The following is a 27730-nucleotide window of genomic DNA, read 5'->3' as shown; positions in this document are numbered from 1 at the left end:
CGTCTTTATCCCTGTGGACAAATATTGTAAAATCACAGGGTGAACTGCTCCCAAAAGAATTACTACTCAACTATTCAATAATTGCCTCTGGGCAACCACTTTCAATCACAAGGCTCAGTTGGTTTGTATTCCCACTTTTAAGTTTCTATTTTAAATCTGACATCCTATCTGGATGGAACTAGTTAACGTGAATTTCTGTGTATACCGATGACTCCATCATATTCCTATGTTATTGCCACCTTGATTGACCTTTTGTTTTGAGGACAGCCATTGATTGCACGTGCTTGCTTATCTGGTCCCTGTCTTTGAAACAACCATTTCAAGGGCAACGATTTCAGAGGTTCATTGTAGAATGACATACATCTTGGGTGTCCCACTATCTCCAATCAGCATTTTCTCTAGACTGACTGTAGTATAAGGCAAGATTTAATTTAAAAAAATAAAATACATTGACAAATCAGAATGTGTGTAATCGTTAAATGTTGCTGCTCAATTTACACTGGCTGTTTTGGGATGATTTTTGCACTGTAAACCAAATATTACAAGCGTAATCATGGTGTGTCAAAACTGCTTTAATAAATAGGTAGGATGATTATTTAAAACAATGAAACACCCTTTTTGCTTTGTACAAAATTAACGCATGTCCCTTGTACAATAAAATGTATACAATATGCATATTCAGCTTTTAACACCAGCAGTGATGCAGCTTTAATTGTTTATTTTGCTGTGTCCCATTTACAGAAATACAATGGCGTTTTGAGACAATGACATGATATGAAAAGGGGTAAAACTGTTTAAACAGAGTTGGTAACTTAAAACACATTTGCATGATGGCAAAGAAAAATCTGCATCTGCAAACATTGTTCCCTTCATTAAAGCCTTTAAACCAAGCTAATGCTAATGCAAGATGTCCACATTTGACCCAACATCCACATTCAGAACACTCTAAACTGCCAAGAGTGGACTGGTTTTTCTTTTGTTTTTAAACCATCCATCTGTGTTTTATTTTAGAAATCTCCGTGACAGTAAAGTGACAGCAGTGCACTTTACTCAAGTGAATAAAGCACACCACAGTACACCACAAGATGTCTTACCTGCCTTAATAGTGGAACAACAACAACAAAAAAAGGAAAAAAAAAAAAAAAACCCCAACAACATAACACGACCACTGATAACACAAACAATACATTGTTACATTAAGGCACCTGAAATAAAAGGGTTTGTGATGGGTTTATAAATGGTTTGGAAACTTGTTAAGGCTATAGTATTGGCAGCTTTAAAAAAAGAAAAAGAAAAGAAAGACAAAAAAGAAAAAAAAAAAAACAATGAAAAAGAAAGCAAAAGAGCGGTTTGACCATAATAGCAATATGATTTTACAAATAAATAGCAAGTAAATCTTAGAGCTAACAACAGTTAAGAGCAAAATTAAAGCATTTATAGTACATTTTCCTACAAAATAAAACATCCAGGTTATGCTTCCTACTTCTAACTTTGCCAATTGTCTATACATCCCCGCCCTAAACAACAACAACAAACAAAACACAAAGGGAAGCTAATATTGAGACTGCATGCTAGACTGAAAAAAAGCCAAAATAACATCTGTGAAAGTTATTCTATCACATAATGTAAAGGTCAAAAACAAAAAAAACATCACTTTTTCTTTCTTTCATATTTCACATAATACACACATAATAACCCCCCTCCCCCCCCCCCCAAAAAAAAAAGACAAACCATTTATAAACCCTTCATAAATTCCTTCATAGGTGGTACCTCATTGTAAATGTTCCTAACTCTTAACTGCGGGACTCTGAGTATTAAGTGTTATAAAACCTGCCTATTTGGACTGGCATTAAATAAAAGGAATGGCGTTGTAAAAAAAATAAAAATAATATTAATCATAATAATAATAATAATAAAAATGTGTGACTTGTCTTTTAAGTTACTTATTTCAAATATACACAGCGACTCCTTTAGTATTTACATGTATGTACAGAGTATTCATTTCTGCTTTGATCAAATACCTTGAATGGCGTTGCTGTGAAATTGAAGTCTACATGTACACATATCCCTTTGAGATTTGAGAACAAGGAGGTCAAACTGGGCAGCGCAACTTGGAGCCTGAACGCAGCTCTTAGAAAGGCACTTGCTACCAACTCAAATACTGCAAAAAATCGTCAAACAGAGCTTTCAGCCAAGAAAACGAGACAGGAGAAAAGGAAAACAAACAAACAAAAACAAGGAAGGCCACATAGTAGGCACTGGGGTTTCTGCCCCCTCTTCCCCTCCAGGCCAAGTGTTTTTGGTAAGGCTGGCGTGTGACGGCCACAGGTGGGCAAAGCTGGAAGGAAACTAGAGCAAAGGGAGAGTTTCTCCTGTTACTGTGAATGCAACAACAGTCCATGTCTCTATAAAACCCTTCCCTTTCTCTCCCTTTAATGTGTATCTCCCCAACAGACACTGAACAGGAACCCACTGATAGTTTAACAAAATCATAATCATCTGTAAACAAAACAAACAAAAATAAAATTATACAGCCTGCTTTTTTTCCCTCAATCCATATCAGTGACTCACCATTTACCAACAAGTCCATAAACATAAATTGCAAGGAGCTTCTTTTGCCTCCTGAAATATCATTACATCTCAGCTCCTTCTGTGTACATGTAAAGGAAAATAAGGTAACAGAATGAAAAAAGGATGTTCACTGTGCTCTAGCCCTCCTGAATCAAAAATCACTTCAGGTGACAGTGACGAAAACATGAAAATGAAGCAAACAATGGCTTATATAAACAAAAAGCATTTTTTCCTTTCTGTCCAAAAATAGTCCAAACTAAAAATAGTCACTGCCTTGCAGCTTCTCTTGCTTCCACACTGCAACTCATTTGTTTATATATATCTCTCATACACAATAGTCTCTGAGGTCTTTCTGACCAGTCAGGACCGCACTGACATTTTTCCAGCGGTTGTCTTTGGGACTGTAGCCTGGGGTCCGGTGGGGGGCTTTGAGGGGTGAACTGGAGCTGTGCATGGTGCAGATCACTCCTCCACTGGGCCGCACTGCAGTCTTAGAGTACTTATAAACTAGCTGCTTTCCCGCCTCTGCTCCACCGCACTCCTCCTCGAGCTCAAGCTCGCCTTCCGTCTCCTCCTCCTCCTCCTCATCATACGTCCGACAGGAGGGGCCCATGAGCTTTTTGCGCTCCTGCTCAGCCTCCCTGTTGCTTTCTTTCAGCTGCTGCTGCTCCTGCTGACGTCGCACAACGATCCGCAGTGGCTCCCACTGGTTGTTGACGCTGTCGTCAGCAGCTGATCGGGAGGTCCTCTCGCGCTCTTTTCTCCGTTTGCGTGTCCACCAAACACATACAATGATGCAGAAGAGGCAGAGCAAGCAAAAGGCGACACATAGTAGAGGCACCAGGTAATCTGTTGACATCAACATGGAAAGAAATTATAGAAAAAGTCAAGTCAGTAGGAGTGCGACGTCAGCAATAACTAAAAATGGCTGGCCCTATGAAACCATTGTGGAACATTTGCGTTAATCATTCCTTACCCACTGATGGACGCATGACCTGGGTTTCCACTTTGACCTCAATGACTGCCAGCATTATGGTGCTATTGTGCCGCTTGGACAAGGTGCCCACAATGGCACTGGCTGTCTCCTGGATCAGACTGTGGTCAGGTAAATCCTCTGGATGGAAAGACTGAGAACCAAATCAAAAAGAAAGGAAGAGATAAGACACCATGAAGTCCCAACCAAACATCTTATTGAGTGTGCCACTTGGGTTGTATGGTAGGCAATGGCTGTTTGTGCATTTTATGCCCCCACCCATAAATCTGTGTCAATCAAGCTTGTTAAAATCTCCAACATGAGCTAGAATAAGGTTGTTTTAGAAGGCAATGGAATAATCACCACTCTAATTCAATTTTACTTACTATAGCCACCTCTACAGCATCCTGATTTGAATGAGAGAGATCACAGAGAAGGAGAAGAGCGTGATCTCTTGCCAAGTGTCTAGTATCAGGAAGATACCTCAGCTCAAAACAGATATTCTCCACTGTTGTTCCCTGTAGATATACACAAAAACCCAAAACGCATCAATCAGAAGCAACACAAAAAGTAGTTTAAACGGTTCAAAGCGATATGTGGCTGATTACTCACCGGCGGTACTTTGTCTCTGTTGAAAACGAGTGTTATGCGGCCGCAGCTGTTGTCCAAATGGCCGCTGTTTGGCTGGCACTTGGTGGTTACATGTGGAGGTGGAGGTCCAACCATTGAACAAACCCCCCACTGATGACAAGGGGGGGAGAAGCAGGTGAAGTAGCTATGCTCCAGACATTCTTGTCCAGCTGGACAGGACTGGTCACGGCCCGATGCTTCGAGCCGGCACGGACGGCGACCACATAGCACCTGGTGTCACAAGGTCAAAATATTCACTTAGACGTAAGACAACATTCGCATTGCCATTTCTTTCTTGCGTCACTTGTCACCGTGTTAAAATATCATGTGGGAGTGTGATGTCATATGAAAGCATTTTCATTCATGCTTCTGGAAATATTCTTACTCTGGACACACTTGAATTTAATATCCATTGTGAACTCAAAGACACAGAATGGAAAAGCTAATAACAGGACACCAATCAAGCCATCTAAAAATAGCACAAGTCCTGGAATCTGTTCAAAGGTGCGAAAAAAAGAGTACCTTGAAGGCTAAACTCTAATCATAGGCGGTTACTTAACTTTAGGGTCCAGGAATAAGAAACACGATGAGCTCTTAATCAGAACGCCGTTTTGATGGTAATTAAATCTCTTACCTTTGTACAATCCACCTTGCCATCGAGGCAATGGCAACTGTTGCACTCCTCCTCCCAGTGGCTGCCATGTGGAAACTGCAGCCCAGTATAGTGGCAAGTTTTCCCAATGCCTATGACTATAGATAGGAAGAAAGAACCATGATGCACTTATGGAACAGTTTTAAAATCTCCAGCTGTCTGCCTGCAGCTCTCCTCTCTGGTCTAAGCCCCTTGCAGTAGATAACAACATTCGTAATTGGATGTCATAACCAGACAGTGAAAGCCCTCAGCTTAAACCACTGTGCCACTGCAACACTTTTTGTTTTTAAGATACTCCATGGCTTTAGCCAATAATGTAAATCTAAAGGAGGTGATTTCATCCTGAAATCACTTAAATTTGAGCGTGCTTACACTCTTGGCATCTGGCTCCTCTTCTTCCACGAGGACAGATGCATCGGAAACTATTGATCTCATCCACACAGGTGGCTCCATAGGCACAGGGTGAAGACTGGCACTCGTTTATGTCTAAACAAAGAGGAAAAACACCAAAATTTAAGACAAAATGTTAAACCATTAGTTAGGTCTACGAGTCTTCCAAGCTCCCTGAAAGTTGATGTTTTAAGTACTTTGAGCTACTGGAAAAAAGTTGACATCTTAAAACAAGACGTGGCCTTCTTATGCCTTTTTTTGCAACCAGTCACCATTGGCTGTGCATTGTTAAATAAATGTTGTTCTACAGACAAAGTTAATTCAGAAAGATAGAAAATAACTATAACAGTCACATTTTCCCCCGCTCACAATCATATCTATCTATCTATCCATCCATCTATTGCATTTGATGCTTTAGGGGAAAAAAACCAACAAACAAACCCCCCCCCCCCCCCCCCCCCCAACCCCGAAAACAGCCAGTCAAAACTAATAGCTTCCAAAAAGTGCAAAATAAAAATCACAAAGCCTCGCCTCCCGTGTCAGTGGGAACCTCCAGGCCATTGTCACCCAGATTTCACATGAACATGTCTGAATGAGAATTTTCAAATTTAAGCCCCAGAAAAAAGGTGAAGGCTATCCGTCCAAAACAAAGGAGCAGAAAAGAAGAATTTCGGGGTCACTGGGTTATTTGTCTTCAATGTGTGAATATGTGACTGTGTGAGTACGGAGGAGGGATGACCTTTGACCCCCCAAGGCGTTAAAGGACTAAGAGAAAGTGAGAGGGGTCTGTCTCGGGCTCACATTTAGGTGTCAATACAGCCATCTTTTTCCACGCCCTATACTTTTTTCCACCCCTTGTTCCATGTAGCAATCCTCTTAATCATGTTCTCATCAGGAATATCATTGCGGTTGGTTTTAGCCATCACATCCAAAATCTGTTCATCATAACCTCATGTCATCACTCACTGATTCTGCAGTCAGGTCCGGCAAAACCGGGGGCGCACTCGCACCGGAACCAGTTGACTCCGTCCACGCAGATCCCACCATTGTAACTGAGGGAGCAAAGAAACTGACAGTTAGATGAAACCGTACATCCTTCCAGCTACAACAAAGTACATCGATTGTATGCCTTTGTGGGGGGGTGGGGGGTGTCACAAGACTCAGTTCAACCCATCAATACAAGCCTCCACCTTTCAAATGCTAATAGGTGTGTCCAGTCCCTCCCCTCCCCTCCTCTCATCAGGCCTTCTTCCATTCCTCCTCAAAGCCAAGCTTCCCCCCAGGTCGCACGGAAAGAATGGACACGTACACCCCCTCTCTGCCATTCTACCCCCCACCTGCATTCACCACAGGGTAGGTGGGACTCTTGTCCTCCCCACAAAACTCCCACTTCTCACTGTCCTATTCAATATTTGAGCCCCCTCCTCTGCGAGATGCCCCTTTGTGGCCTGATTTAAGGACAACTTCCACTGCTTTAGTGGCCCTTCACCCCTGTAGCCTGTAAGGTCTGAGTAAAGCGTGGAGATGAAGGAGCTGGGGAAGTGTGCAAGGAAAGAAAAATGTTACATACCATGGATGAGGGTCGCAGTCGTTTGTATCTGTAGAAGAAAAGAAAAAGTAATATATCATCTTTGTTGCATACGTGTGGCATGCTGGCCCCCACATCTGAATTGACCGAAGTCTATTATTTATATGCATGTAATGCAGCAATAATCCCAGCCTAATAAGATCATGGGTTTCAAGCTTTTGTTACTTGCAAACTTTATAATAAAACTGCAATGTCCCATTGCAACAGATTTCACCTCTACTTCAAAAACAGTACACCCAACACAGAATTATGGTGATTTTACTGTCAGTTATATTTGAAGTTATACAGTAAAACTAACTTTGTCCACAGGTGGGGCCTTCCCAGCCCTCTTTACAGATGCAGGTGAAGGTATCGCCTCCTCCCACACAAGTCCCTCCATTAGAGCAAGGACTGGAGGCGCATGTGCTGTTCTTAGCTATGGAAAGAGAGAGTGAGTCACGAGGTGCCCTAGACTGTCAAAACCCAAAAGAGCAACACATACACAGGTATATGATTCCAAGCAGTGGAGCAAGTGGGTGATACTAAACTACCGGGAATAAGGTTACAGGTTTCCTACACATTATAAACTTACCGTACAGTCCCTATAGACAGCTATTTTATGTTCTACCAGCCTGTATTTATCATCATTTTACTATTTTTTTAGCAACAGGCTTGAATAATTACTTGTTACCTGAGTGTTTGTGAAAGGCGTTGGTAATTTGGGACATGCTTGTCCCACTAATTCCAGCCAGCCTTTAAATTAGCTAAAAGTAAGCTCTCAGGGAGGTCCTCCTTGGAAGGCTAATACCATATTGGATTGTCTGAATCATCCACTCCATATGGCGGTGTAGCTTCTGCCCTCAGGTTATCATGTAAGGTCAACCGTTTGGTCTCTCATGAGTGCTATTCAGATATTTATAATGGGTTCTATTCTGCAGAAAAATGGGTACTTTGCTCACTTGTTATGAATTTTCATGTCCCACTTTTTTTTAAATGCTAAACTGCTGATGTCATTGTGTTTGTCATGTTTACCGTTTCTATATGAACTCAAAAGTAACCTAGAAAAGCAGGACCGTCACCAGAATCCAAAACATTAAACGATTAAAACATTTGCCAACTTTCTCGTCAACCTAAAGTTGGCTCACCGATCAGACCGGATTAAACTGCTGAAATGCGACACCAACAATGGAAGCCGGTCAGAGGTGGCTGTTCTAAGAGTTATGTGGTTATTAAAAGACACGCCAAGTCTTGCAAATTTACAGCAATCACTGTAGCCTGTTTTGCTCTGAATCTAACCAATCGAGACTAACACAGCTGGTTGTTTCTCAGTTCTTTTCAAGAAGTGAAGGGGGTATAAGACTGCATGACATTTCTTTAAGGAAGGGCCAACAGACATCCCGTCTATTACTCCAAGTTTGCCCACCATAAGGTTTATGAGTGAAAGACGATCATGATCCGTCTCCTACACTTAGTTTTAAAATACAATAATGTCAGTAATATAAAGCATCAGAAAAGTTTCTGATAAACTCTGAATACATCTTACAAGTGGATGTTTCCTGTCAATTTGTGACAGTTTCTTATTAACATGATTAACTGTCTGACATTTACTTATTCCCCTATAAGGAACTGCAGTTGGTTTAAAATCAGGGCTGATTAACAGCCAAACTTTTTCATCCTTGAATTCATCATAAGCATTACTCTGGCTTAGCCTCACCCACACACATTTCTCAGCTTGTTCAGAGGATTAAGGTTAGGCCTGGCATTGTGTCCATTAATGACAATTTAAGCCAGTGACGGAAACAGCCCATTTCATAGTTATGAAAAGCATTAAGAGCTCCCGGCAACTACAAATGCAGCCGTAATGATTGGTCCATGCGTCTTCTGTGTAGTGAAGGCAAAGCAGAGCGAAAAGCATTCAGTAAACATTTTAAAGTTTTTGGATTTCTGACAAAATCTCCCGTAAAACGAAGCCATTAGCTTCCTTACACCTTAAAGTATTGTGTTTCTGCCTCACCTGTGTTGCACGTCTTTCCTCCCCAACCAGGTGGGCATGCACAGCGGAAGGTATCCCCGTGGTCATTGCAGGTTCCTCCATTACTGCAGGTGGTTTCATCACACTGGCGCTCACCTGGCAAGAGGAAATTAATTAATTAATCATTTGTGTCATCCAATAATGATATAAATGTAGACATCAGTTTACAGTTTTACAGCTGTAAAAATATACAAAAGGTGGAGCTGGAACTACTTGGAGCTGTGAACATAAACACACCCATTAACACATAGGCAGATAACTCACGGGAATGGCAGGTCTTGCCCTTCCAGTTATCGGTGCAGTTGCAGTAGAAGTCATTTACCAGGTCGATGCACTGTCCACCATTCTTACAAGGATTGTGCCTGCACTCGTTGACATCTGAGGAAGGAGGAAGGTTTCTATGATTCAAGTGTTTCATTCACTTTTGCATAAACTGTGGCGTGTTTGGTACAAAGCAACGCAGTGGCGGCAGATTCTTTAAACGGGCCGTGATTGTGTTTAAGAAGGACGCAAACACTAGCAGGAAATCACTCACTGTGGTCACAGAGCTGGCCCTCCCATCCATCAGGACAAACGCACTGAAATGAGTTCACTCTGTCAACGCAGGTTCCCCCATTTCTGCATGGGTTGCCTATGCAGTCGTTAATATCTAAAATAAAAAGAAAATGATATGACGTATATAATGATGTACTGAAAGGGATAAAAGAAAAGAAAAACACCCCAAAAATGAATTACAGACCACACAGCACCTCCAGAATCTGAAAGCTCAAGTCTCTACGTACTCTCGTGACAGTAGATGCCACTGAAACCCGGATCACAGACGCAGGTGAAGTTTCCGGCAGGCTGGCTGATGCAGCGTCCTCGTGCACCACAGACATTGGAGGGTATGTTCTGTATGCCATCCGAGTCATTGGTTGCAACAGCAATGCTGCAGCTGTCAATAGCTGTCAAGAATAAACCCAAAAAAAAAAAAAAACAAGTTTCAGGTTTAGTGTTTTCTTATATTATCGATCTAGTCCAGCCTCTTTCCCCCCTGCAGATTCCTTTAGCCACCTAGACATGGAGTGGTTTGGCAATCCTCTTTGAGCCTTTCACACATCTTTCCTTCGTAGCCTTCAGGACACGCACAGTAGAAGTCTTGTTCCATGCTATGACACTTGGCCTCATTCTCACAAGGGTTTGGATCACAGGCATCAGAAGATGTCGAGCTTGGGATCTTTAGAAAAAATAGGAGAAGGGGGGGGGGGGAGGACAAACAAAATATACACATTAAAAGAGTGACTGTTGCAATTATAAGACCAATGATGGGAAAAAAGAAAAGAAAAAAAAAAAAATCACTCAGTAAACATAGTAGTCCATCATCTTTACACAGCCAGGTGTCTTCTTCAGGTGATGATGGAGACCAAGATGATCTAAAGCACTATATGTTAAAACAGTCCATTTGTATTCACCAGGTCATCGCAAGCACAAATGTTGAGGATGCTTCCTCAAACTAACAGCCTGATGTTGGACACAAAACCCCGGCAAACAATACAGTAAACTGGTGTGACTTAGTACACTCAGCAAAGTTTTCTTTAACAAGTGCTCACGAATTGTGGGGTGGGTAGAGCAGATCAGCTACTAACTGGAAGGTTGGTGGTTCGATCTTTGGCTTCCCCAGTCTACATGCCAAATATAAATCCTTAGGCAAGATACTAACCCCAAATTGCTCTCGGATGTGCCCATCGGAGTGTGAATGTGTATGAATGTTGGTTAGATTGTACTTGAGTATAGAAGGAAATGCTTGTATGCGTGCTATATAAGAATCAGTCCATTTTATAGACAAAAGAGTTTCTAAGTGGTAGAAAACATTATCATCACATTAAACTGCCTATGATAATAAAGCAATCAGGCCAGCTGGAGTAAGGACAGCTAAAGTCTGAAGGTGAGCAGCTTAGCTTGGCTCAAGCCTCTGCGATTAAGAACAAACTGAGTAAGTGGACGAGCAATGTAAGCCTCAGAAACTTTTACTAAGCTCATCAACAGAATCCATGCTTTCGGTTTTACATCTCTGCCCTGCGTTATCATTCAAGATTATTTTGAGAGGAGTCAGAATGCGAAACTGAGCCGGCAAAAGAACGGCTATCCATTATGAAGCTGGTTCCACATCGTGCAGAGACAAGCGAACACATAAATATAAATCCTCTGACACAAAGAGAAGCTGCCTAGAGGTCAGAGTGATAACTTCAGCCATTTATACGTACGGCGTTTCTGGGATTGGACAGAAAATCTTTCAGTTCCTATAAACAGAGCATAACTGTGCATAAACTCTGGGTTGCAACCCGTTGCCATTTAAGGTGCTGAAAAAGGGAGATGGAATTGGGCAACGGGGTTGGTGAAGTTTGTGGTCACACACAGTTTATTTTAAGTGTCAGGGCCAGACTTCTTTCTTTAGTATTTGCGCGTGTGTGGTCAGGGAATCACGTCTGAAGGTAATAAATCTGCAGAACATCACTGTTAACTGCTTGTGCTGTCCAGAGCACAAAAGTCATTGTTAATGCAGCAGGCGAGAGCCCAGAATTTAGTGCGTTTCATTGCATAATTTATTTTTGTTGCGTCTAGCCAGACTTTTTGGCGATCGCTTAGATCACCCACATGTCCTCTGTGAATAAAAAGGGCCCAATTAAATGTAGATTGGCAACTGAGGACTCACATTTTACTGACCCCCTCTTTTCTTTCTTTGTTATTCTCAACTCGTATCCATGTTGTCCAAAAACACTTGTCATCAAGTTTTCTACAGGAGACAGAAGCTCTCGTCACCAGCACCACCCGGGCAAAGTTTAAGCGAAATTGCAAGATGCACCATTTCAAGTGGTCATAAACAGTCCTTTGGTACACAAGAAACGTTGGCTCTGAAGAGAAAACTGGCAAAGTTTAAATTGGGTATTCTTGGAAGGTTTTTTTGTTGTTTTCTTTTTTCTTCACACCTCTAAGATTGTTTAGATGCAAGTTGCCCATTTTTGGTTATCTCTTGCTTTAGAGATGTTTGCTTTCGCGTGAATAAAATCTCACTAGATGGCATTCACCGTGTTGCGAGTAGTTTCATGTAGGATATTATCTTTCTATTGCACTACATCCACCAGATGTATAATTGTGCAGATGGAGGCGGGCATCCACCTGGGTCCTGCTGTGTCAGCGTGTAATGATTAGAATTTCTTTCGTTTATCATTATTCAGCAGCTGGTACCTCATGACCTCAATTAACTCAGAGATAGTTTAATATATTGCTTAATCTCCATAACAAGAGTCTTAAAAAAAAAAAAAAAAACATTGGCCAATCAGATCACTAAGATATTTAGGAACCATGAATGGATTTCAAGGCAGCAAATATGAGATATTTCACGCTGGGACCTAGTGCTTGACCGACTAAAAGTGATATTCACAGAGTCACACTAGTAAGTGTGCTTGAATATAAAAAGATAAAGGTCTTTTTTGCTTGGCCCCTTAAGTAAATTCACAAAATTCACCAAATTTAAGCATGTCTACAACCATAAAAGTAAATGCATCATATTTGTCCCCTTTTTTCTGTACCCATTTTCTCTGAAGACATGAAACACCGAGGCAAACATGACATTGATTAATCCAGTAAGCACTTGATTGTGTAGAGATACTAATCAGAGAAATACGATGCTGGAGGCATTGTAGTTTTGGCACTGCGGGGTAGGAATATACGGCCCTGCAACAGCAGGCATTACAGCTCTGTAGTATGCGGGCAGAAATCCAGAGTCCCCTCATTCAGAGAGGCTCATATTTATAGTAGAGATGCTAAATCAGGATTGGCTCCTGACCAGCAATGTCCTCCATTCAGGGCCCAAGAGATGCAGCCGAGTGTCGGTTTCCTCACTGCTAACCTACATTCAAACACTCGCTTCATACATGAAGGGCTGCAGCAGGGACACCAATATGTGGCATCTTTATGAAATAAAAGTATGAATTAAGAGAAGTTGCCCTGTGACGTGGACTTGGCTTGCAGGGTTGGAGGCTGACAACATTGCACGTTTTGGCAGATCACAGCAGCGATTTGGCACGTAGGGAGTTTAATGATCTGCTGGGTCAGATGACTATTGTGTTATGGCTTTTTGGTTGTCTTTATAGTTTAGGGCAATTTGTATACTGTAGTTTCTAGTCCATCTTAATGACACTTACATTCTAATTCATGGGCCGCTTTGCTTCACAACACGTTTTCTAGCATCCAACTTCACAGGAGACCATTTCCCCATCAGTGCTGGTACAATTGCACATGATTAGTCGCTATGATGGCATTTTGTTAATGTTCTACGTTTACAGAAGATCTGTGAAACAAACAGATCACCTTTTTACGGTCATGAGACTAGGTTATAATAAGAGATATCATCTCCTGATTTACATGCATATAACCACAAAGCATTAGGCGCCTCAGGCAGCCACAGTGTGATGTGTGATCAACTCCAGCTGAAGGTCAGTCTCTTAGGCTACATTCAAATTGGACTTTTTTGACCCTATGCGACACATATCCAATCATGTCATGACGGTTTGAACAGCACAAATCTGATATTTTCAAATCCGTTTTAGAAAGTGACTGCTGTTTGAACGGTCATGTCTCATTAAATCCGTCTTTTATGTCACTGACACAAGACAGACACCAATTATCAGCGCCGGAGAAGGCAAACGAGAAAGCATGGCGGCGGCGGAAACTGGAGACTGAGCGAGTCAATGGAGAGAAACTGAGGTTTTGGACTTGATTAGCATATGGGGAGAAAATTCCATTCAAGTTACAACTGTGCAGAAATTGATATACTGCTGCGACAACACCTACCATCTCTGTAGCTGCCATTTTTACTTCCATAAACTTCTTTTGAGCGAGCGCGAACTTCAGGACATGTTGAGGAGGTAATTCCCCCACCCCCCCACTAAAGAGCTCAAGTTAAGGTAGTGTGTGAAACTTCTGGTTTTGGATCGATCAAATAATCAACGTTACTAATTTACAAGCGTTTGTTGAAACAAACTTTGAAAACGGGAAATTGTGAAAACCAAAAATGTGCCTTGGTGAGGCCAACAAGTCCAGAAATGTGAAAGGCAGCAAAGCACTTTACACAAACCATAAATCCTGCATGATATTGGTTTATGGAATTACAGCAAAAACAAGTTTCTCCTCTCATATTTTATACCACAAGATGTAATAAAGGGTTAGTCAGCATCTCGCAGCAAAAATAAATAAATGAAGCCTACTGCTACGTTATGTATTGCAGTTGTTCACTGGTAGAAACTGGGTAACATGAGACTCACCTCACACAGCTGTCCAGTGAACTCCGGTGGGCATTCGCACACAAAGCTGTCCAACACAGCGCGGCAAGTTGCTCCATTCTTGCACTGACCATGGCAGGTGCTGGTATCTGAAGAGAAAGACAACAAGAATGAGCAAGTTTCCTGAAAACATACATTTTAAAAATGCTACTCCACTAAAAGAGTGAACGCTGCGCTATCAGTTGTGCATAGGTTAAGTAAAAGTTTGGAAAAGAAAAAAAAACAAAAAACTAGTGAAGTGAGAAGGGTGCCAGATAGACTCTTATGTAACGGGGCATGCATAACACAGCTGGAGTTTCGGTTTGTGAGACGAGAAAGGAACACGTTGCCACACGTGTGGAAAGTAAGCGGTGCCAAAGTACACCTAAGCTGTGCATCCAGAAAGTGAGGAGGAGACATCTGAGAGCAGCCAGAAGGATAGTTATCGATTTAGGAGCGACTTTAAAGGGAGAAATACTGACTGATGTCACAGTTTTGTCCGGACCATCCCCGAAAACAGCTGCAGTGATATCCGCCAATCAAATTTTTGCAAGAGTAAGCGTTCACACAGGGCTGTCTCTCACACTCATTTGCATCTGTGAAGGCAGGAGTAAGGAGTCAATCAATTGAATGAAACCAGAGAAGGGACAAGAAGATAGGAAAGAGACCAGCAACCCAGCTTGAAGGCCTGCTGGCACTTGCGCTCTTGTATAATCGAACACTCGGAAGTTCGAGTGAGGTAAAGTTCGAGGAGTAAAGAGTTAATCAAAGAACAGTTTAAATGATGAGGATTTTTGGTCAACTTCTGAGTTACAAAACTTTATGAACGTCTAATATTTAATGGCTCAAGTGCCTTAATTCTAATAAGTTTTTTGTCCAGTTGGTGTCAACCAAGTACTTCTATAAAATTACCTGCCTATTATTGGAATTCAAAAGCACAAAATTTGATATAAATATATTCATTCTTTTCAGTTTCTTGACCAATTAAAACATTGCTGGTTAAGATCAGCGGTCACATAAGCTCGCTTCTGTACCCAGAGAGTTCTCTCCACTTTCAAAGCTATAGTCTAGATGACGCAGGCTCAGGCGACAACACCTCAGGCACTGTATCAGACTTCACACAGCTTTAAGAGCCACAAAAAGCTTTATTCAAGCCTTTACTCCACAATACATGGAAACAAACTTTGAAGAGTAAAAGTGCCGAGCTACTTTCAGGATCTCAATTTCAAATTCAGTGTAAGTGATAAAATCTGCAGTCCTCATTCTGTTCACCTGAATTTAATATTTAGCACCGAGTTATCCTGTAGTGCATTGAGTCGATGTCATTTTCGCAAAAAATTCAAATTCCCCATTTGCATCACAGGGTGTTTTTTCCCTGCTTAAGAGATTTTAGCCAGACTGAGAGAAAAGTACTGTAATTAAGTCTTACGTAAAGTTTATTTTAGAACTTGAATATGTTTTGCGCACCATATAGACAACCTCACAGTAATTCTATACACCACTTTGACCTGTTCAATAAAGATTAACAGTTTCACTCACAAACATCAACCACCTGCAGGTATCAAAAGGGTGGAGGGTGTTTGGGGAGGAGAGGGCAGTCCGCAGGGAGTCCTGCTACACTCCCCTCACACACCTGTCTTCTCTATGAAACCCCAAACTCTACACATGCACCAATGGCCAGGTAAGACAGGAGGCCTATAGCTGCCTGTAAACTGAGACCGGAGCTGGTAAAACGACACTGAACTCTTGGGATCTCTTTCCTGCCTTTACCCCCACACACGCAACCCAACTTTGTTTACCGGTTGTAATCCATTTCCTGACTTTATGCTGGTCACGTCCGCTCATCGGAGAGGGGGGTTCTACAGAAATGAATGCCACAGAGAGTGGCCAGCAAACAGCCGGATATGCTTTGGTATCTCATAAAGTCATTGAGAAAAAGGTGGTCACGCTGTGGGAAGCTGCCAGCTCATTCAGGATACCAACATCCTATATTGTGGCCTTGTGACATAGCAGTTTCATTCCAAAATGATGAGCAATGCTATGCCTGCGTGTCAGAGGCCAATTATTTATTTTAGGAAAAGGAACAAACAGGAAAAGGGCAGAAAAACATCTTCCCCGGCTGAAATAAAAACACACTCTAATATGTGTATGCACACAAAACTCACCTATCTGGCAGGTCTTTCCTTCCCACTGAGGGAGGCACACACACTCGAATCCATCCTTCAGGTTAATGCAAGTTCCACCATGAGAACATGGACTGGAAGCACAGTCATCCAAATCTGAGGAAAATACTCAGGTAAGTGACTGACTAATCAAAAACCTAATTTTCATGGCTGGAAATCACTTTCATCATATAAAAATAAAAATGTGCGTAGAAAAGAAATGAAGACACTCACTGGCACAGGTTGGATCATCCCAGCCTGGAGGACACTGGCATTCAAACCCTGCTGGAACCTCGCGGCATGTACCACCATTTGCACAGGGACTGGAAACACAGGCGTGCTCAGCTGAAGAAACAATAGTGTGGAAGAAAGGGAAAAATTAATTTCATATGAGATATGTTTGGGTATTTTTTTCCTGTTTTTAAAAGTGTATTGTTAAAAAAAAATAAAATACAATTCTCCATTTGTCTTGCTGGATGCCTTCCCTACAAACTGTAAATAAGTTCACAGAAAAAGTGCCATGTATTTCTAACTAGCAAAACAAAGGCCAGTAAAGCTGAGAGAGGAGGAGGCGGCAGCAGCGGAGGAGAGGGCAGAAAATATGCTGTACATGGAAGGCCCACCTCCAGGGAGTGAATTCTCTCTCACCTATCTCACAGTTCTTTCCAGAGAAGCCCTCTGGACAGGCACAGTGGTACTCATCAGGCTGGGTGTTCATACAAGTTCCTCCGTTAACACAAGGCTGATGGCGACCGCAGTAATTCAGATCTGGAGCAAAAACAGCGGGGAGATGCACCGTGAAGTGAAATGACAACTCAAGGTTGCAAAGAGTGAAGCACAGAAAATCTATGAAGCTGTCTTTTTTTTCACTTTACCCTATATTTTCAACCACGTAGAGAGAAGTTTGATATTAAGTGATAAGTGAATGTTCAGAGAGAACATGAGGATTACAACTTCACCACTCAGAAACAAAAATCAAAGATGACAGCTGTTAGCTCATGTAATACACTTCAACACACCCATTTGGCAAACTGCATACTGAGAATGCCATTTTATTTGCTTTAACCTGCCTAGCCAGTTTTTGGCCATGCAAACCCCTTTGCAACCCACCTCTACCTCTACATTATCATGCTGTGTCTGACCTTGCCACACATGTGTTTGTGATGTTTCACATCAACCTTGACACGGGTACAGAGGCACACTGCCAAATATGAGTTAATGCAGGTCAAAATAATGTTTTTACAAAACTGTTCCTGGTTGAACTGAATACTAGAATTTGATCTGTATTGGTATATTCTGAAGTGACACTACCAATAATTCTCTTTAACAATTACAAGTGGAACAAACAGCTCTCGCCTTGTTCCACTTTTTATCCCGTTGGAGCAGAGAAAGCTCGTCAGATTCCTCAGTCAGCAAGAAGCACCAGCTGTCCACTTTGACAGGAAGCACAGTGTTTTCTCAACCCCTCTGCTGCACTGCATTAAAATTAATTTTACTGTATCCAGACCACTAGCTGTGTAGACTTAGTCTGCTTATCTGTATAAATGCAGTTTTTCACAATTATATTCTTTGCTTCATTATTTTAAAACTCCCAAAAATAAACTAACTGATCGCCGCACACCAGCTTTAGGCTAAAAGCCAGGTCACCCTAAAGGCTGGTAAATAAATGAGCAGGGGGATCAGTCTCCGCTGGGGATCTTAGGGCCCATTCTCATCCCCTGAAGAGCCCTGTGTGACGAAGGGATGTGGGGGGGGGGGAGATCGGGTGTCCCTGCTGTCGCTCAGATCACACAAGCAGTAAAACTATCCAGCCGCCGGTCTCCACTCAGAGAAAATGAGCAGTAAATATAATTCAGATCTCATGTAAACAGTGTAATTCTGTAACAACTGAATAACTATAATAATATAAAGATCAATGTAACTCCTCAATGTTAATGGGTCAGGGTGTGAGAAGCTTGCTCATCTATTACTCATGAAATCCAAGAAACTGTACCTGGAGGGGGAGCAGAGGAACGTCAACAATGACTCACCCTGCCTGGTGTTGCGAGTCCCTGTGAGTACATTTTGTAAAAAAATAAAAAATAAAATAAATAGCATTTCTTCCATACCTTTTTCGCACATCAGACCGCCCCAGTTCTGCTGGCAGTTGCACTGCCAGGGGGCGTTGCAAGTCCCGTGGACACAACCAGGATGAAGCTCACATTCATCACAAAACTGGCCCTTCCAGCCATATCTGCACCTGCCAAACAAGAACACAGCCATGAACAGCTTCTTGAAAAATTGTTGGTTTCATGGTCCGAATCCTAATATAGTGAAATCACCCATCGGTGATGAATCAATCTTTTTAAAATATCTACATAAAACAATCTGGAACTTATGTCCAACAGTTTTGAAACTGATATGGTTTCATGCTTGATTATAAATCACCACAACCAAAATAGCGTCTGTTAAGGAGAACAGTTCTTAAAGACATCCATTAGGCTGTGAGCTGCTGTAGCTACTAATGATGCACAAGTGACAGAGAGCCTGTGGAAACAAACCTAATATTGTACCTGCTATAGTGTCAACACATCCCATGGACTTCTGCCAACTAATCTTAGTAGAGGGTGACATTCCGGGGCAACAGGGGTTAAGGATACTTCCAGTAGCTACAGTGCATTGGGTTAGAGTATGCGATGAGGCAGATTTGGGGGCTACAAGGGTGACGTGATGTTTCTGTGAGTGCGTGGCTGGAGGTGATTGTGTGTATACAGTGTTTATGTGCAGCAGTCCGACGCTTCGGGACTGTACTCGGCTATTCCAAGGCTGAAATGTTGTCACGGCAGCTGTCTTGTCAATTGGCTGCTATTTTGAGCCCCTTGCAGACGGCACCGCTGCCTCTCTGAGCTTTCAGCACCCCCTTCCAACCCCCTCTTCCAGCCAGTCTCAGACTGTGGGGTCCAGGGGTATCAGGGTAAGACTTGGCATGCTTCATCCACTGTATTCAATTACCACCAGAGAGCTTGACAGCAATTTGGCAATAACACTAAAAAGAACACGGAGACTGCTTTAACGTATCCAAAGAGTAATTCTGTAGTTTGTCCTTACTGATATAATTAATCACAAATGTGAAACTTATGAAACTTTTTTTTTTTGCCTGTCCCATTTGGTTCTTTAGCCGTCAGAATTGTTGTCTGAAGACCAACAAGGATACCCAATGGATTTATTTTGCCAAATGGATCATCATGGCATTTGCCAAATGGATCATCATGGCAAACTTATGAAACTTGGCAAAACTCCATATAGAAGGGTTACAATTAATATCTAAGGAGTTCTTAGAAACACTGCAGCAAACCTCTTAAATATGTCAGAACAAGTCTAATGCGGGCTAATAAAAAGCCTCAATACTGCAGTGTGACAACAGGCACGTACTAGCCTTTGTGTTTCTCAAAAGCCCGTGGCAGACGAGGCAAAGCCCATAAAACCTTGATGAAATAAAGGGAATAAAGGGAGATGGCAAGGGATTTGATGCAAGCTTTCTGTGACCTGAGGCATCATTAAATTCATGCCGCTGCAGGAAGTCTCTTTACTGCTGCTCTTCCATTGATGTCACACTTCCTGTTGACTGCAACTTGACATTTTGTATGACTAAGAAGAATGCGCTAACTAGAATAAGGACGGCACAAGAAAACACCATTCCCTCATTCCTCAGCTTTTGGCCAACACTCTTTCCTAACACATGGAGGCAAGCGGTCCCCCCCCCCCGATACAGCAGGTGAAAGACGGGGGTGGCGAAATGACGACGGGATGTACCACATCCTGGAAACGTGGATTCACTGGGACATCCAACGTCACTTTATCTAATTGTCGTTTCCACTTTGGGAAATGTACATAACACGGCGGGATATTCATTTCCGCTCCTGTCCCTTGCCCTTCGAGGAGGACTGCAATGCGGATGGGGAGAGCATCTGACAATTCCCAGCACGTTTTGCAGTGGTCAAATTCACACACCAAGACGAGTCCCTTTCTTCAGTTCGAGCTGCAGAAGCCTGATGAGGTGCTTGGTATTCTAAGGAGGATTTCGGATAGCTAAAAATACAAGAAGGCTGGTACGGCATTGCCCTTTTCTTCTGAACCGAGGTGGAGATGCCCACGAGGGAGGGAAAGGCTGACACACACACACACACACACACACACACACACACACACACACACACACACACACACACACACACACACACACACACACACACACACACACACACACACACACACACACACACACACACACACACACACACACACAAAATACAACAGGCTTCGACAAGTGAAGGTGCCTCTGCTTTAAATCCAGCCTTTCCACCCCCACAGATTTAGCTCCTCTGCTGAATTTTTAAGAAATGCCGATGCAATTTTGTATGTTTTAAAAACAAACAAAAAAACCCCCAAAGTTTCATCTAAAAATGCATGAGCAATATGACAGTGATCTAACATTTTACGACATGTGATACATTTAGAAAATTACAGCGCCAGAAACAGACAAAGATTCCGCATTTATGATTCACATTTTTGCATATCAAATAAAATCTTCCCAATCATCTTACTTGCATTCGCCTGGGACACTGCATGAGCCATGTAACAGGTTGCAACCTTGCTTGCAGATCGCTAAGACGGAAAAAGAGAAACAAAATGTGTTTATTTAAATGCATCTCTTCCCATCCCATGCAACCCAGGTAATTAAAGAAGTGGAGAAAAGGGGGCACCAAGACAGAAAGTGGGTGGTAGAGACGCTGGTTTGTTTTGTTTGCCTTCATCCTAACAAGTGCAACAAGACATGAAAATTCATGGCACCCTGACTAGACAACTTTATGGCCTGCATAAAACACCACCCTCTTTTTTTAAAAAACAAGCCAGGCCTTCTGCGCTCTCCTCCCCTTTTTCACCCTTCATCTTCTAAGGTCAGTTGGATGATTTATTGAGGGCCCCCCACTCTCTCCAACACCACCCACAAGCATGACCTCAACACTGCTAGACTTTAGAATAATGACCTGACCAAACATTCTACGTTTATTTATGCATACTGCACATTTCTGCCATCTTACTTTAATAATTATAGCCTTGATGATCAGTAAAGAGTAAACTGATCGGACTCCCTTTGAAAATCTGAACCCAAACTTAATAGAAACAGTTTAAAAGACATCTCAGATCTCAAAAGGCAGCGAATCTTTACAATTCATTCACGCATTTTTTATTTTTGAAGACATTCTAAGGTGCTAGGAGCTCACCTATTGTGCAGTCGTGGCCCATCCAACCCTCCAGGCACACACGGGTGCCAGAAGGTCCACAGCGGTAGTGGCCAAAGTAGTCGTCACGAGGAGAACACTGTATGTTGCACGTGCTGGTGTAGTAGTTTTCGTCACACTTTACCCGGATACGATAAGTGATGCGAGCCACGGGCCCATCGTGCATGATTGTCTGCCAGGGGTCACCAGGGTTGATCATGCCAGTGCGGGCGCTGCGCTCAATCAGCAGGTCCTCCTCAGCTGAAACAAAACGGGGTGAACACCAGTTAGTGCGATTCAGACTCACTTCCTTCTCACCACATATAAAGCAACTCAACCTGACACTGGATCAGATATTAGTCCACTCAAAAGGTGTCCTGACAAAACGTCCATCTAAAGGGCAGTTTAGTTTTTTGACTTGATCATTGTGGTCAACTGAGTCGACAAAGTGTGAAGCTCAGACGATGACATTTCATTATTGCCTTTCTCTTGTTATGTTCAACACAAGGTTTGGAAGCTTTTATTGTACTTGTGCTAAAATAATATCCTGCCATAAACTGAATTAATATTTCACTTCATTTCACTTTCACACCTCTTGTCGGCTGAGAGCAGCTACACTTACAGTGAGAGGAGGGAGAGAAGAGTCTAACGTGACTAAATAAGAGGTATGCAATAGGTAAATTGAAAGTGGTGTTTAAGTACAGCCTGATGTTGCCTGGTGCCATGTAAAGAATCATTCCCAGCTTTTTCCTCAAAGTGAACACCACAGCTTATTCCCTACACGAACACCAACTACAGTCACTCATTTTAAATTTTTAGGCGGTCCCAGACTTCAGTGCAACTTTATGAAGCTCTGTAATGCTCCATATTTATTCTCAACCCTCAAGTTAATTTGTATAATTCACAGTTCATAACAATCCTCATAGCTCAAAGTAAAGCCGCATAGTTCTCCCCGTTTATAAAAGCAAGACATTTCAAAGTCTCTCTTTTTAAGCCAGCTTTCTTCTGATTGGCTGCCCCTTGCAAATCGATGGTCTGACCAGCAAGTGAGGGAGCCTTCTCTGCTCACCACCAGAACTGTGTCTGAGATTGCCGTTAAGGATAGCGAGGATGTCTTTTGAAAATACACAGCCAAGGCTATGGGAAAAAAAAAATCTGGCTGGTATTGAGCATTTACAGAGATATTAAGTCTGAATGTTTGTTGCACAGGCGGTGCCTACACGTATGGTAGACTCCACATTTAAGCCAGATTTAAAATGATCGACTAGTTTAACAGACAAAATACAGAAAAGTGTAACAGATCCGATTTCAGACTCTGACAAACACTTGGACCACATAAATAAGGCACACATGCTGTGCAATAACCAACAAATACCCACTACCAAGGCTGAGATCCTCACACTTTTTTCCCCCCTGCCTATTGCACGCTTCTGTCCGTCTGTTACAGACCGAGCCACAGCATCTAACAGAGTGTCAACAGTAGACTTTATATAGAAGATTACAGATTACAGTTGGAGACTTTAATATGAGAGTCTCTTGGACCTGACTTGCATCTTCAGTCACTCTCAGGAGGTTTTTTGAGATACTGCAATTTGTGGCACTTTCTGGTGGCTTCGCTTTTCAGCATCAGAAGTCACTGCTTTCTGTAAATAAGCTTCCACTTGCTATCATCAACTTAAAAGGTAATGAAGATCAATCAAGCACTTTAAAAAATAAAAAAAAACACTATCTAAGGAGTGAAACCTTGATGCAGAAGTCTCTCCGTTAACTAAGTGTTTAAAGGCTGAGGTATACTTATCAGGATGACTAAAAACTAATTTACTTGAAGCAAGTTGAAAATCAGACGCCGATGTGGAACCCTCTATCCATTCGTACAGTCACACTCAATTGTACCCACTGAATTTTAAGAGCGCTCTTGAAATTCATTGTCAATTTTCTGGCAACAGCACATATCATCTGTGAGCTTTAAACGAGCACCATCATGAAGCATCTGTGAAACATTTAAAGCCAATCATCCTCTAGCATTCAAACAGTCTACTTCTGAGGGGCAGAATGAAATAACAGGCAATCTTTTCACAGTGGAGTCAAAGCTGGAGAACAATCTCTGTGGAAATATGGGGGCCTGTGACTTCCTCCCTGGCTTTGGGCTCAATGCTCCGAAGACATTTTAAAGCAGGAACACGCACACAAGCGCACACACATTCCTCTGCTGGGGTCTGACAATGTCAGACAAAATTAAGCAACAATAACAGAAATAACCCTCGGTGGTTGCCAGATAGAGAACAATGGGCTCGGGGCCCAAGCTGGTCTCTGCTACTAAGCGTCTAAACACTGAGCCCGGCCACCCAGTCCAGTCCACTTCCTGCTCGATAAACACAAGGAAAACAGCCGGCGGCCTTTCCTGAGGACACAGGGGGAAGGGAAGAGGGGTGCTATGGAGGACATGACGCTGGAAGAGAGGAATCTCACCGACATCTTCGACACACTGGTAGGCTCTTACGTAGGACCAGACATGACCCTGATGCTGACTCAGGCCAGACAAGTTCAACTTAATGTCTCAGACTGAGAATGTCATGAATTTAACTGATCTTTTACACATCATTCTGCATGAAAATGAATGAAGAAAAAGAATAAAAATAATAATCACCTGAGCGGTCGATCACCATAATTACTTTTTCCCCTCATTACAACACTTGCCTGCTGGCGGTGTAAAAACCTACAACATATTTACCTTCACCTTCTGCATTTTACATGTCATTCAAGAATTTGTTGTGTTTTTCCTTTGAGTGCTACTTTAAGTAGTGCTGCTTAAAAAAAAAAAAGAAGAAAGAATCCATCTGTGCAAAAACGACAAATAGTTCAATGACACGCAAAAGCAAAACTTAAGTATCGCTGGCTCATGACAAGTGTGAATTATGGCTACACTTGGAGTGGCGTGTCTCCAGAATATTCAACTTTGCAGTAGCTTGCAAATGCAGACCCTGTTCTGTTCTGCAAACTCTGAACAAAGTCTCCACCTGCTACAGGTTCTAGTTAGAGTGCACCTCTAGTACACAGTGAGTCAGAGTACACCACTGGGGTGAGGAGGTCTCTGAAGAGGCAAGTGAATGACAAAGGAGCACTACAATGGGGACGAACAGGGAAACATGAGGAAGGAAGACTGAATATGTCCCAGCATTGATTCATTAGCATTGGTGTCCATATTAATACAAGCACTGTTTTTTCAGCACTACCAACTGACTTAACAGACTCCTTTTTTTTGTTTTTTCTTGCAATAGTTACAATGGCTTCAAGCTGCAGTTCCACATGTATCCATTAGTATAGATCAAACTACGGATTTGGTTGTTGCACCCCAATTCTCACCAATATGTGGTGTTCTGGCGTTGGCCCAGTATAGATCTGGTGTATTAGAACTGGTGCTTCAATGTTCATGATCTTGGCTCTACTAAGGCCTACAGACCAGTCAGTGCAGCCAAAGAAGACAAAAGAAGACAAAAAACCCACTGATAGGTCTCTAGATTTGTGTGACTGGTGCTTTAGTAGTTGCTAACTAGCTATCGTATGATATAATATGATATATGACAAGTTTGCTCAAGTGAAAGCATGTTTTGGTGGAAGAAAATCTTTTACCATCAGTAACAAAGGGGTTCAGGTGATGCTTTTCTGTTCTGTAAATCTAGATGAAGGCTTGACATCTTAGAACAGCGGTCCCCAACCCCCAGGCCACAGACAAGTACGGGAGTCGCTTGGTACCAGGATGCGAGAGTTCAGGCTTGGGTGTGAAATTTATGGTTTTCAGGTTGTTTTTTTTTTTTTATTATTATTAACTCTGTTTCTCTGGGTCTTTTCCTGCATTGTAGTTGTGTGTCTTATTTTGAAAGAAATATGTACGCGTTACCATAGCGACCAGAGAGCATTAAGGGGCAGAGGGGACGATGTTACTCTCAATGTTGTTGGCGCATTTCAGGAGGACGCTGCTAATAAAGTTACAATTACACAGTGAATTCACGTTTATTATTGTATTTACAAAATACCACAGTTTTTGTCTTTGTTGTATTGTTTTATTTTGTTGTATTTATGGACGACACCTTAAAGGCCAGTCTGTGAAAATCATGTCTGACATGTAGCGCAAAAACGTTTGGGGACCGCTGTCTTAGAACTACTGGAAATGAGGTCCATGTCTTTCTAACAAGTCTCCCCATTTATAAAAAGTTGCCTTACCATTACTCATGAAATAAACCTACTTCTAACACGTTGCTAAGAAAAGCACAAGACACCACTGCTAATAAAAAGATACCTGACAAGACAAATTCACGTGTGACCTGTCCAACCCTCCCACCTGCTGAGAAAAGCTGTAATAGCTGCCCAACTCTGACATAAGCTTGCTACTACTGCAGACTGGCCCACCATCCTCCACAAAAAACAAAACAAATGTGTTTTTTTTCCCCAGACATTGTTATTTCTTGAACTTACTGCATTAAGGTAAGAAATTTGGGACATAAAATCCGATGACATCTGAAAATGACAATGAAAATAAAAATAAAAAAAAATAAAAAATCTAAGCTGCCTGAGATTCAAAGGACAGTGTAATTAAGGTTTTTCTATAGTTTGGCATTTTCCTTCTCATCTTGGTGAGGAGTCCCATGTCTTGGGGGAAAAAAAAAAATTCATGTTCTTTATAGCAATTTGGCTGAGACTAAAGCGAGAGTAGTTGGCAGATAACCAACTGGTCTGTTACTCAACAACTGGGCCGTACCACCTTCAGAAACATCAGAACTAATTACCGTAAATGTACACAATCAGTGCAGAAACAGGAGACTACACAGTCTAATCAAAGAGTGATGATGTCAAAATCTATTTCTTCTCCATTGTCTGCATTCTCAAGTGGAAGTGTGTTTGATGTTATGGACAAAACAGGATGCAGTGACCTCATATAAACAGAACAAGCTCAAGACTGGACAAGACAGGATGGCATGATTCAATACAAAAATTAATTCACCCTTGCATGCACATAAAGTTAATAGAGACACATGAAAAATGACACCTTCCTCACAGATCAAAGTTACATCTAGACATGCAGACATTATATGCCTCAATGTGTCCTCTTCCTCCTAGACTGGGCTACTGCTCAGATGGGGGAAAAAAAGAGGCTCTACAGGAGTCCACCCAGCGGACATAACAAAGGAAAACAGGATACAGCTGGTCAAAACTGACTGCCACAGCCAACATAGCCAAGGAAAACCAAGGCTTGTATTCTTTATAAGGAGTCTTGTCCTGTAATTCGTGACCTCTGCCATTAAGCTATCAATAAACTATGTGTCACAAAGTATTTAAGAAATTTGGAGGATATGCTGGAAAGATCTTTGGCACATTTTAGTGGAAATGATTAAACGTAATGTAGCGTCATGTGTTTTTAACTGTAAGATGCTCTCATTACGGTATTAAAATAAATAAATAAATAATGAAAAAAATACATTAAAAAAAAACCTTACTACACACACTGGATTGCAATCAAATCAAATTAGAAACTCAAGTACGGATGTCGATACTAAACTCAAAGAAATCCAGCGCCAGTCAAGATTTGTACTGAACACTTCTTACTGACAAACTCTACATAGTGAAATCCAAAGCAGTATGATGAAGGTGAGGTTTAAACTTACTTTCTCGTGTCTTGTTGTCCCAGTCCCAGGCCTCTACAATCAACGTGTATGTCCGCTGAAGGAAAAAGCAAAAACAAAGACATTAGTCACATGGTATTTATGACTCACTATTTCAGTTTTGTGCAGGTGGGCCTAAATGAGCTTTCCAAGTGTTGGCCATTGACTGGTATAATGTGAACAACAGGAGTCTTCGGGATCATGCACATGTAATAGTTGTGTCCATAAGCTGCATTTTTGCAGCTCTTTTTCCTTCTACAATCACACTCTTCAGTAATGAAACAGAAATCAATGCATTTCCAGTAAATGAAGATGCAAACAGAGTCTATCAGAGTACACCTTATATTCCAATGCACGCACAAATGTTTGGGACTATTAATGACAGGCCACACTGTAATGCCTGCTGTACAATGAAAAGTTCCACTTTATTCAGTGATTACTGTGACCAGTCCAATTGTGACATGGCTGTTGTAGCACGAAACCCAGTGAGCAATGCAAGACAGAATTTCAATTTATTTTACTCGTCTTGAAGGTA

At 41.9% G+C, this 27730-nt stretch overlaps 1 protein-coding gene across 2 annotated transcripts in view; it reads right to left on the bottom strand.

Annotated features, from left to right (window-relative positions):
• Positions 1–677: 677 nt before the first annotated feature.
• The window catches only part of jag2b (jagged canonical Notch ligand 2b), a 43628-nt gene continuing 16575 nt past the window's right edge, over positions 678–27730 (bottom strand). Inside the window, exons 3-25 of one of the 2 annotated variants that reach the window (XM_087852012.1) lie at positions 27199–27253; positions 21542–21799; positions 20861–20921; positions 18386–18516; positions 16926–17045; positions 16512–16622; positions 16281–16394; positions 14598–14711; positions 14119–14225; positions 9869–10031; positions 9598–9759; positions 9351–9464; positions 9080–9193; positions 8798–8911; positions 7103–7219; positions 6787–6814; positions 6183–6268; positions 5199–5312; positions 4809–4924; positions 4157–4405; positions 3931–4062; positions 3548–3698; positions 678–3420 (exon numbers count right to left, since the gene is read on the bottom strand). In XM_087852012.1, coding sequence (XP_087708138.1) covers positions 2897–3420; positions 3548–3698; positions 3931–4062; positions 4157–4405; positions 4809–4924; positions 5199–5312; positions 6183–6268; positions 6787–6814; positions 7103–7219; positions 8798–8911; positions 9080–9193; positions 9351–9464; positions 9598–9759; positions 9869–10031; positions 14119–14225; positions 14598–14711; positions 16281–16394; positions 16512–16622; positions 16926–17045; positions 18386–18516; positions 20861–20921; positions 21542–21799; positions 27199–27253 — 3255 coding nt within the window. In that variant the 3' untranslated portion in view covers positions 678–2896. The remainder of the gene's footprint in view (positions 3421–3547; positions 3699–3930; positions 4063–4156; positions 4406–4808; positions 4925–5198; positions 5313–6182; positions 6269–6786; positions 6815–7102; positions 7220–8797; positions 8912–9079; positions 9194–9350; positions 9465–9597; positions 9760–9868; positions 10032–14118; positions 14226–14597; positions 14712–16280; positions 16395–16511; positions 16623–16925; positions 17046–18385; positions 18517–20860; positions 20922–21541; positions 21800–27198; positions 27254–27730) is intronic. The other variant, XM_087852013.1, reaches the window with a different exon arrangement.

The sequence above is a fragment of the Neolamprologus brichardi genome, chromosome 15 (assembly GCF_056152115.1).
Source record: "Neolamprologus brichardi isolate AB-2024 chromosome 15, ASM5615211v1, whole genome shotgun sequence".
Taxonomy (NCBI): Eukaryota; Metazoa; Chordata; class Actinopteri; order Cichliformes; family Cichlidae; genus Neolamprologus; species Neolamprologus brichardi.
The sequence above is the reverse complement of the archived record's forward strand: the minus strand, read 5'-3'. Positions and strand labels throughout refer to the sequence as shown.